This window comes from Podarcis tiliguerta (assembly GCF_965153285.1).
Source record: "Podarcis tiliguerta genome assembly, chromosome: 1".
Taxonomy (NCBI): domain Eukaryota; kingdom Metazoa; phylum Chordata; class Lepidosauria; order Squamata; family Lacertidae; genus Podarcis; species Podarcis tiliguerta.
In genome coordinates this window covers 25498571-25514270 of record NC_139534.1, presented here as the reverse complement: position 1 = coordinate 25514270, position 15700 = coordinate 25498571, and the positions used below count along the sequence as shown (strand labels likewise).

General features: G+C 45.4%; 1 protein-coding gene across 2 annotated transcripts in view; it reads right to left on the bottom strand.

Moving 5' to 3' along the window:
• PPP1R1C (protein phosphatase 1 regulatory inhibitor subunit 1C) overlaps positions 1-15096 on the bottom strand; it is a 43754-nt gene extending 28658 nt beyond the window's left edge. The window contains exons 1-2 of one of the 2 annotated variants that reach the window (XM_083414395.1): positions 14584-15096; positions 11416-11473 (exon numbers count right to left, since the gene is read on the bottom strand). In XM_083414395.1, coding sequence (XP_083270521.1) covers positions 11416-11473; positions 14584-14664 — 139 coding nt within the window. In that variant the 5' untranslated portion in view covers positions 14665-15096. The remainder of the gene's footprint in view (positions 1-11415; positions 11474-14583) is intronic. The other variant, XM_083414394.1, reaches the window with a different exon arrangement.
• Positions 15097-15700: the final 604 nt, after the last annotated feature.

Genomic DNA, 15700 nt, shown 5'->3' with positions numbered 1-15700 from the left:
CCGGTGGAAAACAAGATTTTGCTTGCCAGAAAAGCTGCTCCAAAGGCCCAGCCCCGATTTATTGTGGATTCTGGATGCACCCGCCATCTTGCAAAAGATAAGCATCTGTTTATCTCCTTCAAACCTCAAGATGGTGAGGTCCACCTGGCTGACGGAAGGACGTTGCAGATCGCAGGAGAAGGGACTGTGAAACTTGCAAGTCTGCACACGACCATCAGAAATGTACTTTATGTTCCAGATGCTGTGAACAATTTGCTCAGTGTCCCACAGCTGATTGGGCGTGGTTTTCAGGTTTCCTTCAAGAGGAACGTCTGTGTCATCAGGAAAGGCAAAGAGGACATTTTGCATGCTAAGTTTATGGATGGCTTGTTCTGTATAACTTATGATGACAATGTTGCTGTGTCAAATGTTGATTCTTGTTGTGTTGCACAAACTAACAAGGTTCTTCATGCAGGATGTGTTCATGAAGCACACAGAAGATTTTGTCACATGTCTTGGCAGGCGCTGGCCAAGATGCCGGAACTGGTTGAGGGTTTGAACATCAAACCTTGTAAGTTTCACATGAAATGTGTATCTTGTGCAGAGAACAAGGTGAAGGTTGCTCCAAAAGGCAAGGAGTCTAGCAGGCAGGCTTCCAAACCCTACCAGCTAGTTCATGCAGACCTGGTTGGTCCTCTTGCGCCCTCTTTGGGTGGAGCAAGGTACTTCATGGTTCTAATTGATTCTTTTTCCAGGTACATTCATGTGTTTATGCTCGAGCAGAAATCGCAAGCGTTTCCTAGGTTCAAGGCATTCTGTGCTTGGTTGGAGAATGTTCACAGTAAACGCATCGGCTGTTTGTTTACTGATTGAGGCGGGCAATTCACTTCTCAGCAGTTTGAAGCTTTCCTGACTGAGAAGGGAATTCAGCATAGCCTCTCAAGTCCTGGATCCCCATGGGAGGTTTGTGAGCAAGCAAAGCAAACATTGCTTCAAGGCATGAAAACCTTGTTGCATGATGCCAATCTCCCTGAGAAGTTTTGGGGGGAGTCTCTGTCGACGTTTGTTTACACGTTTAATCGGAGACTGTCATCACCTATTGGTTGTACCCCCTATGAGAAGATGTTTGGTAAGAAACCAAATGTCAAGCACATGAGAATCTTTGGTTCTGACATGTGGGTACACACCCCACAAAGCAACAAGCTTGGGAAGCGTGGGGCACATGGTTTGTTCATGGGGTACGACAAAGGAGCATACAGGGTATGGATGACTGACTCTAAGTCCATTAAGTTCACAAGGAGTGTTGAGTACAATCCTAAGTGGGGGGAAAATGTGGGAATTTTCCAGAGTTACCCAGAGGAGGATGAAGGTGATGTGAAAAAAGCAGGTGATGCTAAGGAAGCTGAGGAAGCTGAGGATGACGATGATGATCAGAGTTCGGATTCCAGTTCAGTGGGCGGCGCTGCTGCTGGTGTCAGTGACAGTGATGACACAGCAGACTACAAGAGCGCAAAGGCCTCAGTCAGACCATCTGATGCGTCTGACAATGAACTGGAAGAACCACTGTTCACCATTGGTCGTTTTTCTCCCAAGAAGGAGGAGATGAGTCCAGAAGACTTGCGTCTAGTACGCAGGTCTGAAAGGGCGACCAAAGGCAGACCTCCAAAGAGATTTGCTGAAGAGTTTGCTAAGACAGCAACTGCTGTTCTTAGTAGCTCAGAGAAGGTATGGGAACCTTCAAGTTTCAAAGAGGTTCAGGAGTTAACCTCTAAAGATGCTGAGCCTTGGCTTGATGCCATGAAGGCTGAAGTTGATTCCTTGAACAGGAACCAAACTTGGGAATTGGTACCGGTAGTCCCAGGAATGAGACTGGTTGGCAGCAAATGGGTCTTCAAGGCTAAGACAGACCAGAATGGCAAGGTTGTCAGACACAAAGCCAGATTGGTTGCCAGAGGTTTTTCACAGGTACCAGGACAGGATTACCACGAGACCTACTCACCTACAGTCAAATATGAGAGCATTCGACTGATGCTCAAGATTGCTGCGGAGGAGAAACTGCATGTTTCCCATCATGACATTAATACAGCTTTTTTGTACGGGATTTTGGGGGAGGAGCTGTATATGCTTCCACCTGATGGAATGCAGATACAGAAGGGAATGGTCTGTAAACTGCGGAAATCCTTATATGGTCTCAAGCAGAGTGCCAGGTGTTGGAACACAAAACTCAAAGAGACATTGCTTTCTCTAGGTTTTCACCAGGGCGAAGCTGATCCATGTGTGTTTGTCAAGGAGGAGGGGCAAAACAAACTGTATTGTTTATGTTTTGTTGATGATCTTCTGATGTTTTGGAAGAATCAGGCTTTGTACCAAAGCACCCTAGCTCAGCTGAAGGAGCACTTTGACATGAAGGATCTTGGTGAGGTATCCAACTATCTTTCTCTGCAGGTGGAGAGGGACAAAGCAGGTAATTTTCTGGTTCACCAAACACAGAAAATTGCTGATGTATTAACCAGGTTGAATTTGGTTGATGCAAACCCAGCAGACACACCGATGGTGACAGGTTACCAGGTAGATAGTACTGCTGAAGCGTTTTCTGACACAACGCTGTACAGATGCATTCTAGGCAAGTTGAATTTCATTGCTAGATGCTCAAGACCTGACATAGCTGTAAGCACTAACCTGCTTAGCAGACATGCTAATAATCCTACTGTTCAGGATTGGAAAGCTCTGAAGCGCATAGCCCGCTATTTGAAAGGGACTATGCACTACAGGCTGAGGTTCACCAGTCAGAAGACTGGAGGTCTTGAAATCTTTGCTGATGCAAGTTTTGGAAGTGACATCACGGATGGTACAAGCACTTCTGGAGTATGCTACATGTACAACCACTGTCTGTTTGACTGGTTGTGCAAGAAGCAGACGACAGTGAGCCAAAGTTCCTGTGAAGCAGAACTCAATGCTCTGTCATTTTCACTCATGGATTGTGAATGGTTGATGCAACTGTTTAAGGACATCAGGGTTTCTGTGAAATGTCCTATACAAGTGTATCAAGACAATAGATCTTGTTTGGCTTTGCTGAACTCAGAGAGTTGCAAGCAAAGAACCAAGTACTTGCAGATTAAGTTACATCGTGCAAGAGAGTGTATTCAGAAAGGACTCATTCAGGTGTCCTACATGCCAGGAAATGAAATTCCTGCTGATCTGTTGTCGAAGGTTGTTAACAGAGAACAACTTAAGGTTTATGCACAAAGGTTGCAATTGGGTTGAACCACAGGTACTACAGGTTACACAGAAAGGGGGAGGATGTTAGGATATTTCCGTTCCACCTTAAAAAGGAGCAGGATGTTTGTGTCACAGCCTGCGTGTTTCCTGTCTCACAGGATGTTTCTGTTGTGTCTTTTGCTTTCGTTTCTCTCTCACTGCCGGAAACTCCCTCATGCAGGCAGTCATGATTTTTCTTTGTTCTGATCAACGCTGAATAAACTTAGAAATAATGCTCTCCTGTGTGCATCTTCCGTTGTGCATATCTGCTGATAGAGCGTGCAAGAGCTCTGGATCTTTGGGAAGCTATTTCTGGAGCTCTTGTCGCTAATTGCTGATACTGCGTGTCTACGGGAGATTGATGGATGTCCGGAGACGACGTGGAGTCAAGATGGACTTTATCTCCCTGGCAGTATCTCCCAACAGAGATCAGGCCGGCTGGGGAAGAGGCACAGATGTCTCTCACTCCTGCTGCAACAAGCTGCCCTCCCCTTGGTCTCCAAGAACCAGGAGAGGCATGAAGAGGGCGAAAAATTAGCTTCACACAGGTGCAGTCTCAGATTGCTTGAGGAAAACCCTGGAGAGGACGAGACTTAGGCAACTGTGGGAAGGCGAGCAATTGCTCCATGGGGACAAGACCTGCTGGAGATGAGTTGCTGTGCTCATTCATCCTGACACTCCTGTGCCCTGCTTTTGCTACTAGAGTTACCTCCAACTTGCTTGGTGTGATTTGCTGTTGGTTTGCTCCGTTCACCTTCCCACAACTCACCCTTTCCCCAGCTGCATCACCTGCTGACCTTGCACCAAGCCCTCCTTGGGTATTTTTACTTGACTGGAATGTGTCCTAGAACTCTGATAATGCCTCTTGCCTGCCTCAGCGGATAGAGAGGGTTGTGTGAGTGTGTAGAAACTAGCCCATCGTACAGAGATAACATTTTCATCTCTTCCTCTGCCTAATTTTCCCTATGGCCCTGTCACGTTGCCCCCCAGAAAGTTGCTCAGATGGGAATGTGACTGTCAGGGTGAAAAAGGTTCCTGGCTTCTAGTCTAAATGAACTGAATGGTGTAGAATCTCCTTGGTAACAATATCTGCAACTTTGGCATTTTGTATATGCACCACACACATGTCAGCAAGAATTAGAAGACCGTCAACAGAGCGTGGGAACTTATCAACAGACTGTGACTGGAGAAAGTAGGAAGGCTTGCTAATCACATCAGAAGCCTTGCAGATATGTTGAGAAAGGGGGTTAAAAGTGAAAATTGAAAGTGTTGTCAAGCTGGCATGATGAAGACTGTAAATATTAAAATGCAGGAAGTAATGCATAAGGAGTCTGCAACCAGCATAAATTCAGAATTTGTTTTTATTTTTTAAAAAGCAACTATCTCTGGTGGAAAAGATGCTGTGTATCAGATTCCTTGCACCAGAGGTTTTCAACCTTTTCGAGTCCATGGCTCCCTTAACCCACTATATTCTTTCTGTGGCACCCCTGTGGGGCTCAGGAGCCCAATTATGTCAGCCCTTGCCAGCAGAGCTGGCAGCCTCTCACCCTTTTTCGAATACCCTCCCTTGTGGAGTGTTCCCTCAGCCTCCTCTCCTCTCCTTAGGAGTTTTTCGGGCAGCTACTGCTGCCGTCCCTGGTCTCTGAGCTGTCCCCCTTTGCCCCAAAGAGAGGTGCCTCTCAGCTGCATCATTCGCCTGCAGAGCTTATAGCCAGGGCTGCTGCAACAAACAGCCATGCAAGCCTCTGGGAGGCAGAGATGCGAGAGGGCATCAGAGGAGGGAGGGAAAGAAAGAGGGACAGAGGCCAGTGTTGCCCACAGCGCTCCTGACCATCATTGAAGGCACCCCAGGGTGCCACGGCACACTGGTTGAAAACCACTGCCCTACACCATATACAGTGGGAGTGTCACAAAACAGACACAAACTGCTGTTAGCAGCAAGAATGGCAACAACTACGCACTGGCACTGCCCACTGAAAGGATTGGCTGCAACCTAGTATGATAAAATTTGGAATCAACTCATAACAGACAAGTTAAGATGTGTCTGAGGACACACGGAGTAGCAGAGCAGCTTAAAAATACTTGGGAGTGGTTCTTGAACTCTGCAGATATGATAATGTCTGCTACTGTTGAATTATTAGCCTATTGTACTGTAAATGGTAAAATATATTGTTTGTTGGATTCCTGCCTCCCCACCCCACTGCTGTTTCTGCCATAGATTTTGCCCCAGCACAAGCCAACACTGATATGTGATACTTGACACATGCCAGTCAATGCTGGATGCCGCTACCATAATATAAGGGACATGCATGCATGAATCAGCTCAGGGGGTTGTGCACATCCATTCTTCACAATAAACAAATCTGTACCAGCATTTCCAGGTGTGCATTTTGATTCAGTGCCATATCATTTAATCAAATATTTCCCACACAGAGAGAGATATGATAGATGATAAGCCCTGAAATCAAGTTAAAATTAAACTTAAAAGTCAAATAAACAAACAATGAACTGTAAAAATTGTATAGTACAGTAACAGGGAGAGAAACAGCCATGTAGTTTTCTTCACATACAACCAGTATGTGGCTGTTGTTTTTAACTGATGTGTGGCTTTGCCCAGAGATTTTATGTCTAAGCCATAAGTACAAATTTGAAACTGAAAGCATCTGTTTTTGGTTTTTGCTAGCGACCGCCCTGCTCTGCCAAAAGATGCAGCTCTCTTCTCTTGAAATTGAAGCTTGAAGTTACGTGATACATCTTTCTAAATAACAACCCTCGCCACCATCCAGGGTTCTAAGAGTGCTTTTCAGAAATGCCACATAGGAAAGATTTTAAATATCACAGCCAGATGGTGATATTAAGACATAATTTAGAAAAGACTTTCCTCCCATTCTTTCTACGCCATTGTCCTCTGTGGTTGCAGCCGACCAGTTTGGGACCTGATCACAACTGTAGCCAAGTGCGGGGCAGGGAGGGGCTACTGCTCCCCCCCCCCCAAATCCATAAAAATCAATAAAAAATACATAGCTAACTGAGGTTCTGCCTCCCCTAACAAAAGGCCTGTCCCGCCCCCCCCCCAAAAAAAAAATCCTGGCTACGCCCATGGACCTTATTACTTCCCAGATGAGCCAAAATGCATCTAGGCTCCCTGCTGCTCTCTGGCTTCCTGTGACTACAATCCCAGCTGCTTGCTACAGAGGATCCCAACAAGCTGGATTTCAGTGACCTGAATATAACTGATCTGTAGAAAGGACTTGATGAACTGAAAATAGAGATGATGTACATACTTTTGTAACCCAAGAAAATCTTCAATTAAAATTATATGTGTGTGTGTGTGTTTTCCATCTGCAAATCTTCTATTGTAAAATAAAATGCACTTGTGTGTGTGTTTAAGTGTAAATGTGAGTGTTCTTAACATTCCAGAAAGAAAATCTTCCTTGTGCTTGTTTCTAAGATTGCCGTATAGTGAGCCTTAGAAAAAAGTGTCAACACAAACAGATTAGTCATAAACTCTGCCTGTGTTGCAATGCTTCTTCCACATCTGTTCTCGATAAAAATTTGCTTCAGCACAGAAAAACTTTCCTAACAATGGAAATAATATTTTGGGGAAGAACCAAGGGGATATCCAGAAACCACCTGTTATATTTCAGACAGCTGATCTTTGGGATTTCTTGGAATTGTCTTAGGTGCTATTTTTGAAATTCCATTCCTTGGAGCAGGGAGGGGACGAACAAATAGTTTCCTGTGGGATCAAGGAGTCCTGGTCTTTCCTTGTCCCTGGAAACGGAATAAGCATTGCTAGATGGAAACGATCCCTTTTTAAATGATTTGTCTCTCTTACACAGGGAGGCTTTGGCACTTATTTTTTCATTGTGGCAACCTCACTCTTAACATTGTGGTATAGGCTGCATTCCTAACCCCCATGTGTACCTAGGAGTAAAGTCCCATTGAATTCAACAGGACTGACTTTTGAGTAGACATGATTCAGATAGCACTGTTAGAGGCTAACTAAAGCTCCAATGGCCAAAGTGTCCCATGAGCAAAGTTCTGTTGGAACGCTCCAGAAGCTGAAGGGGAGGTGGCATTTTCCCCTTGTCCCTGCAGCCCCGCTGCCCATCAGCAATGTTCTCCAGAAGGTTGGTGGGCCCTCCAAGACAACATGGAAGGTGCTAGGGGTTGCAGGGGAAAGGGGAGATCAAATGTTGCTCCACTGTTGTCTTCCAGTGGGAACCTAGTTACCCCCATCTTTCCTCTGCGCCCATCATAGAAATGAAGTGGACTGCTAAAGGAAGAAAGCCCCTTTCCACCATAGAAAGGAATGGGCCATAGCTTAATGGTAGCGCATCTGCTTTGCATGCAGGAGGTCCCTGGTTCAATTCTCAACATCCCTAGGTAGTACTGCGAATGTCTCCCTTGTCTGAAACCCTGGACAGCTGCTAGTCAATAGGCACAATATTGAGCTGGATGTAATATTGGTCTGACACAGTACAAGGCAGCTTCCTATGATCCTAGAAATGCAACTCTTCTGCCAGGCCTCAGCAGCAGGCTAATAAAATTCAAGGGAGGCTAGTAACTTTGTGTGACCTTGTTCTCAAATCTGGGAGAAAAGGCATGCAAACACCAGCAAGCAAATCAGAATGAATGCTGGAAGAATGGTCATGGCCATATAAGTTCCCCTCAAACTAATCGAACTGAATGCTCAATAAAGATGACACATAGTGTGACCACCACTAAGGTTTGCACAAACAAATGAGGATGAATGCTCAATAAGTAGGTCTTCTGGAGGAAGCATCCCTTCCCCACTTTTGTAGGGAAGGGAAGCCACCAATTGCAAAGTTCTGATATGGGCAGCATCACTGCGGATGCTTTCCCCCTGAATATTTAACTCTTTCTTTACACTCCTTCCCTCCTATAAATATTTCCACTAAGAAAGTGCCACAGCTGATTGCATATTCCATGGCAAATTAGTGGGCCCATCATGCCTTGTCATTTAGCCATTTTTAAAGTGCAGAGGGAAACCTTCCAATCAATGTTTCGCCAGCACACTGAGCACATTTCTCGAAGCCAAATCCACTGCCGGTCTCTAAATCATTTAGTGCGCTCTGATGTTCGGCGACTCCTTGGAAGCAAAGGTGGAGGGAATCAGGCAGGCTGCTCTGATCACTTCTGAGAAACTGCCATTAGATAAAAGATTATTTAGCTGGGGGCAACTGCTCTGCTTTCCATGCAGCCTTGGAAGAGGCTTGCTTGCTGATGATGATGTCAAGAATATTAGATTCCTATTACTCTTGGGATGAATGAAGTGCCTCTGGACACAACTCCCCAAATCCAAACATTTAACAGAGCATGTGCAGTCTGGTAGGGTGGCAAAGCTTCTGCTGGAAGGGAAGAGAGGGTCAAATGTGATATTCTGCTTGTGCTTCTGCTTCTATCCTCCTTCCAGACAAACAGTGAAGCAGAGCCCCATCCACTCCTTCTACAGGAAAACTTTGCTTTAGATGGCCCTAAAGTTATATGGCTCCCCAGCAGTTTTTCAGAGCTCACTGGAAATCCCCTACACATGTGCACACTTCAAAAATTCTCAGAAGGGATGGGGCACATAGACGGAAGGCGAAATGCTTCTGAAAATATTTGCTTGGGGGAGCATAAATACTTGAGAGAAAGAATTGGCAAAAACCAGAGAGGCACTTTCCATCAGAACTTATGGTCCAAATGAGTCATGCCGGTCATTGTTCTGAACCTGAGTTGATCAGAACAAACCTCTGCTGTAATGTTGGAGCCACAAACTCACAAACTCCTCTTCTCTTCCATACATAAACTAGGCAATTTCAAAAATCGCAGTCTTCCACTTTGGCGAAGAGCAAGATGCAGCCTCACATTACTTGGTCTGATGTCATGCGAGTACACCACTCATGTGAGCAGAGTTTATGCATCTGAGAATTTATGTCCTATCTGGCTGATGTGTATGCATTAAGCAGGGCATCTTGGGGGAATCAGCCACCACTCAGGGCAATGTGGTTGCATACTGAGTTGTGTGCAGACCAATGCAGCTGTGCACCCTTTTTCTCTCTCTCTTCATATCACCACCCTGTTAAAGCAGAGAAGCAGCCTCACTTGTATAAATATGATTTCTTCTGGCAAATGAAGACCATTTGTTTCGAAGTGAAGACAATTAAAATGCCCTGTTGTTTTGTTGTTCACCTAATATGAAACATTGCTTACTGCCTATGCAAGAACAACTGGGCGGGGTGGGGGAGTAAACCCTCTGTAGTCTAATATTGCTTAATGGATATGAAATGCTGCAATGCTTTTACAGAAAATGGAAAAGGAGCATCAGTAACAGAGAGGGGGTGGGTACTTTTCAAATGGCTTTTAAATGGTCAGTGGTGGACATTGATTGGGAAACCTGTCGATGGCATTACTTTGAGCGCCCATTAACAGTGTGTGGAACTAAATTTGGATTGTCCACAAGCTGTTGCGTGCCACAGATGGAAAGTGCCATGCAGTAACACATTAAAGGCCGCTCTACATTATAGCTTCAGGCAGAGCTATCAGCAGATGCAGACATCAAACTCCCAAATAGAAAGCTAGAATGCCCTGAAGCATGAGCCTGTTTGTTTTGTAAAGTCTCATTTGTTCATCTTTAGATATGTGATACTTCGTCATATGCTCCAGCAATGTTTTCAGGGCTTCATCTGTAGGTGGGCATTTTTGAAATGAGCTGCAGTATTCCGTCATTACTGTTATTTTTCAACTTTAGGGGTGAGTGAGATTGGAATGGAGTACCTTGGAAAAGGGCATGGCTGGCAGGCAGGCTGGCTGACTGGCTAGAACCCAGAAGGGAAACCCTCTACACGACAACAGCTCCTTGCAGGTCTCACTTGTATCATCATCCTTCTTAAAGTGCAGCATCTGAATAGCATTTGAAATGCTTCAGATACATTCACCAGTTGTAATCCTTACATGAAATAATGTAAAAAACAACAACAACAAGAGCAGTAAAAGCAGGAGTGGTGGTGGAGGAGAGTTCGGCCAAAGACATGATGTAAGTGGATAGTTTGACTTCCTCTCTGGGAGTTTGGCAAAAAGAGCCAGCTCCTCTATCCCATTGGTAGCCAATGTAGCACCCACTTCCAGATGTTTTGGACTACAAGGCTCATCACACAACCTCCTGACCATTGACAATGCTGCCTGGGGCTGATGGGAGTTACAATCCAAATCATCTGCATGGCTCCATGGTTTGCTACCCTGATCTAAGGCTTCCATGGTTTTGAGCCTCAGTTGCTAGCCATTACCTGTCCTTCCCTGCTGTAAGCTTCAGGCACTGAGTGGTCACATGGAGCAAGGCAGCCTTGAAGGTATGAGATCCCAAGCCAGGCAAAACTTTTTATAGGGTACCACCAGCACCCTAAATTGTGTCAAAAGATGAAGTGCTAATCGAAGTAACAGGTTAGCTAGCTAATCTAAGTAACAGCGGAACAGGTTGAATTCATACATGTCTCTCTCAGCACTTGTTAGGAGACAATGCATTCCAGGGAGTTGGATTCCTTTGGGTCCTTTCCAACTCTGCAGTTCCATGTTGCCATGTGTTAGTCTTCTGCAGCTGTTGATGCTTTTGAGTCCTCTTCATACGATGGAGAGAGCCTGGCAAGACTGCTCCCCTCATGTTCAGGTGCCAGGCTAGGATCCATGGACAACCCTGTCCCCACTTGGAGCAAACACATTGCATTGTGTGACTCCTCTGCAAAAATGCCCATGGGATCGGGATTTGGAGAGCCCTCAGGCATGGCACCTTCAGTGCATCCTTCCAACCTTGTAGAATCTGCACATGGAAACCAAGAACTTCTTAGGTACTCTGGGCATTGTGGACATGGTGGCATTGTTATGTAGGTCCTCTGCAGGTTCTGGAAAATGCCCAACTTTGCACCTCCCTGGAACCAGCCCTGTGTAGGACCTCAGAGTTGATTTCCCTCTGGTGTCCACAAGCAGTGGGGTGGAGAAGCACAAGAGAGGTGCTGCTTTTCATGCCCCCCTTGGTGAGCTCATCTTGAGCTCGTAGTTTGCCATAGTGCTGTAATTGTTTTTCAGTTTCTAACGCCCACCCCCTCGCCCAACAGAATTATTCAATATAGTCATATTGTGCTGATACCCCAGGACTTAGAAGCTGCAGGATTCACTTACCAGGAGGCGAATCAGTCATAATTACTAATGATGCTGGCGTGGGCCTTCTTTTCCTGATCTGCGGAAAATATAGGTGCAAGCAGATTTATTAAATGATGGCCACATCCCTCAATCTAGAATACTAGCACAAACTGCCAAACTATTTGTACCCAACATAGGGAAACCAAAAATCATTCAAACTATTGGGTTGCAGATGATCAAAAATAGAACACTTCCCATGTCTGGTCATTCTTTCCATTTCTGAAAGCTAATACGCCCATTTTGAATTTGCATTGATGCAGTTACCAGCAAATTGCTAAGTTTCCCCCTCTTTATGCCTTTTTCCATTTGCTTCATTAGGCTGGATTTGAAATCTGTAAAGACTGCAATGGGCATGGTCCGATGACCAGGCTGCTTTAATCAAAGAGGATATAGGTCAAGGATCTCTGGAAGCAGTATGAAAATCTGGAGTCTTGTGCTGCTTCCAGCACAGCCAGTCCCTCATCCCAAGTGTGCAGCCCAGAGTCCTCAGGAAATCCTAAGGTGCACTTTCAGTTTGTGCTTCTGCCTCACCTACGGAACAACAAGGCTTGAGTCAGGCCTGTCCATTAAATCTCAGCCTAATGATAACAGACCTTCCAAGTGTCCCTATTTTCCAGGGACAGTCCCGGATTTACAGAAGCGGTCCCAGTTTCTGATTTGATCCCAGAATGTTCCACCTTTCCTTAGGACGTCCCTATTTTCATCGGAGAAATATTGGAGGGTATGGAGTTATGCAACGTCCGAGTCAAGGAGATAAGTAATGACACAACCTTTAGAAGATGTCCGAAGGCAGCCCTGTATAGGGAAGTTTATTTAATGTTTAATGTTTTATTATGTTTTTATATATGTTGGAAGCAGCCCAGAGTGGCTTGGGCAACCCAGTCAGGTGGGCAAGGTTTGATGATGATCATGATGGAATAGGATGTCTCTATTTTCACCAGAGAAATGTTGGAGGCTATGCAATAATGGCTATTCCACAAACCCCAACATTGATATTGGTGCAATAGAAAATGTTGAAATATTTTATTTTATATTGAATGACATAAAGCTCTTATATAATGGGACAAGATGTGTACTTGGAGCTTATCTCTGGAAACAGAATACAATTATAGGCATTTGTTACACAGAAATGCGATGTGAGGATTTTAAAAGCCTGTTCCATGAGCACAACAGGGAGTGGGAACAAAAAGGTGTATCAGAATTTTCTTTGTCCCTCATCCTGTGTGACAAACTGCTTTTGATACGGAGGGATGTTTCAAAAGCAGTTTGCGATCGTGGCATGGGAGGTCCAGAGTTTTTTAAAAGGTGGCCGGGGGGGTGTGATGTCAGAATTATACTGGTCAAGGATGAATCCCTTGCAACTTGGGATTCCAGCCTGCAATGACACCGGAACAGGGAACCAGCATGCTGTTCCACTAGCATCCGCATGGCCTCTTATCTTCAGCATTCCTTTGCCACTGGAGAAAGGCTATTGGTAGGTAATGAAGATAGTGCTTTATTTCATCATCTCTCCTGCTATCAGAGACCATTTGGGGATGCTTTACAGCAGGGTTTCCCAAACCTGGGTCTCCAGCTGTTTTGGGACTACATCTCCCGTCATCCTTAGCTAGCAGGACCAGTGGGGATGATGGGAGTTGTAGTTCAAAAACAGGTGGAGAACCGAGTTTGAGAAATCCTGCTGTAGAGGAAACTCAGGCCCTTGGCCTACTTTCTTGCCTGCAGCCTGCAAAGATGGATGACTAGTAAGCACACACAGAGTGTTCAGGTGGCAAAGAGAGAATGCACTATATAAAATCCTGCTATCACCCATTTTCGGCTTTTGGCTCCACCCAACATTGCTTACAGCCCCCAAATATCTTTTCCCATGGGTCAGTAGGAAAAAGTTCCCCACTTCTGCTACATGGGATGTGTACACCGGACAGCACAGGGAGATGGCGCAGTAGTATATTGCCTAGGTTCTAGCAATATCCTTGTCCGGAAACAGTGAGATAAATCAAGCAATCACGGGAATGAGATATTTAACATTTGTAATGGAATTACATGAAGGGCACAGTCCTTTATCTGTAGCAGCCATGACGCACGTTGATTCAATGGGATATGTCACTCAGATAATGACTTCAGATTTTCACCTTCAGGACAGTATAATACGCTCAATGTTATACATTAGTCATGATCATGAACAGCTACATTGTATTTTTTGGAAGGACTTGCTCTTGATAATGTCTTTGCCACTGATGAGGAGGCAGCGCATTCTAAGCAGCCAGAGAGATGAACTTCATCAAACTGTGAATTTAATTCACTATTTCTTTATTTTCTAATGTTTTGCATTGTTACAGAGGGCCAAAGGTCAGCTCAGAGAACAGCTTACTAGAATGAAGTATTCCAAAATATAAGTAAATCCTTGCCTGTTCCCTCTGCACATGTACACACGTGCATATACCCAGTGCTTTTTTCTATAAAAAATAAATAAATGTTTAGGGGTACTCCCATTTTCCTACTCATATTGAAATATTGCCCCTCAATGAGGCCAAGCTTAGATTCACAAAATATGTAGGGGTATGCATACCCCTGCGTCCCACCAGAAAAAAAGCACTGCATATATCTAAGTATTTTAAGTGTGTGTGCATACACATATGAACACACACTCGGAAAGAGTTGAATTTAAAGCAGTAGTTTGTTTTTTAAGCCTTATTTTGTCAAGATTGAAGAGACCCCAACATCTTTTTAAAAAGCCTTTCAACTTCCTTCCTTGAATAGCTATCTACTTGATCTGTTGACATCTCTCTATTTCAACATCCACCCAGCTATGTTTGTTTAACAGAGATAGATACCATTTTAAGTAATTCCATCTGTCCGTCCATCCATCCATCTGTCTATCTAGTGACATAGAAACACTGATAAAAGGCACACTATTGCTACTGGAAAGCATCTGAAGACAGCAAATGTTTGCTCTGAAAAAAATGGGTGTGAATGTCACCTGGAACATCCAAAAGGACAAACCCTCCTCCGTCCTGTCAGTGCTTGGGACACTTTGTGGAATTCCCTAGCTGAAGCTGAGTTGCAGTTACATTTTCTGATCTGGCAGCAATGCCCTCTCAGCCCCTTCCCCCGCCACCCAGACAGGGAGAGAAGATGAAACTAGCTTACCTGTTCAGCTGCTTCAGGGTCTATTTGACTCTGAAATAACGGCACAGCAAACTGTATCTTTTTGGGGCTGTTTGGCTCCATGGCAGCAATCAGGACGCAGAAGAGAAAAGAGCCCCGAACTGCCTGAGAGGAGAAGCAGACAGTTGTTCCCGCGATTATCCTCTGGCACGCTCCCTGAAGCTGCGCCAAGCGGTCCTTAATAACAGCAGTTAATTCCCCGAGTTAGCAAGCAGAGCTGCCTGGGCTGAGAAACTCCCCGATTCCACATCCACAGCAATGCCTCTGGCTGGAGCCACGACTGTATTCCTCCTCCGGCCCTTCAAATCCTCGCTGCACGGAAGGAACAATAAGCTAATTGTGCACCGATTCCCTTCTGCATATGCCAAGCGTTCACTCAGAAGCTAATTGAAAATGCAATACTAGCCTGGCTTGGCCTGGTGCCCTGGGATTTGAAAGAGAGGATCTCTCCGCTGTACATTACTAGCTGGCTGCACCAAAGTGCCGGGTAAGCGCCCTTCGGAGTCTTGCTGATGGCTCGTGAATTATTGATAGGCACAGAGATCAGGATGTTTTCAGGTCGGAGGTGTGGAGGCGGCCGGCCCTGGGAGCAGGTGGGGTGTAGTCAGCCGGCCCCCTTAGAAGTGTTCACAGAACACTTCCTCACCTAGTTGGACTGCCAATTCTTCTGGGCTGAATTTTACTGCTTTCACCTCGGAATTCCAGTTCCCAAACTACAGAGCAACAAAGAAAACTTTTGACCAGAGATGTCATTTTGGTTATTTCCCTACTTTTATATATAGATGCGGGTGGCGCTGTGGGTTAAACCACAGAGCCTAGGGCTTGCCGATCAGAAGGTCAGCAGTTCGAATCCCCGCAACGGGGTGAGCTCCCATTACCCGGTCCCTGCTCCTGCCAACCTAGCAGTTCAAAAGCAAGAAGTGCAAGTAGATAAATAGGTACCGCTCCAGCAGGAAGGTAAATGGTGTTTCCATGTGCTGCTCTGGTTCGCCAGAAACGGCTTAGTCATGCTGCCCGCATGACCCGGAAGCTGTACCCCGGCTCCCTCAGCCAGTAAAGCGAGATGAGCGCTGCAACCCAGAGCCGTCCGCAACTGGAC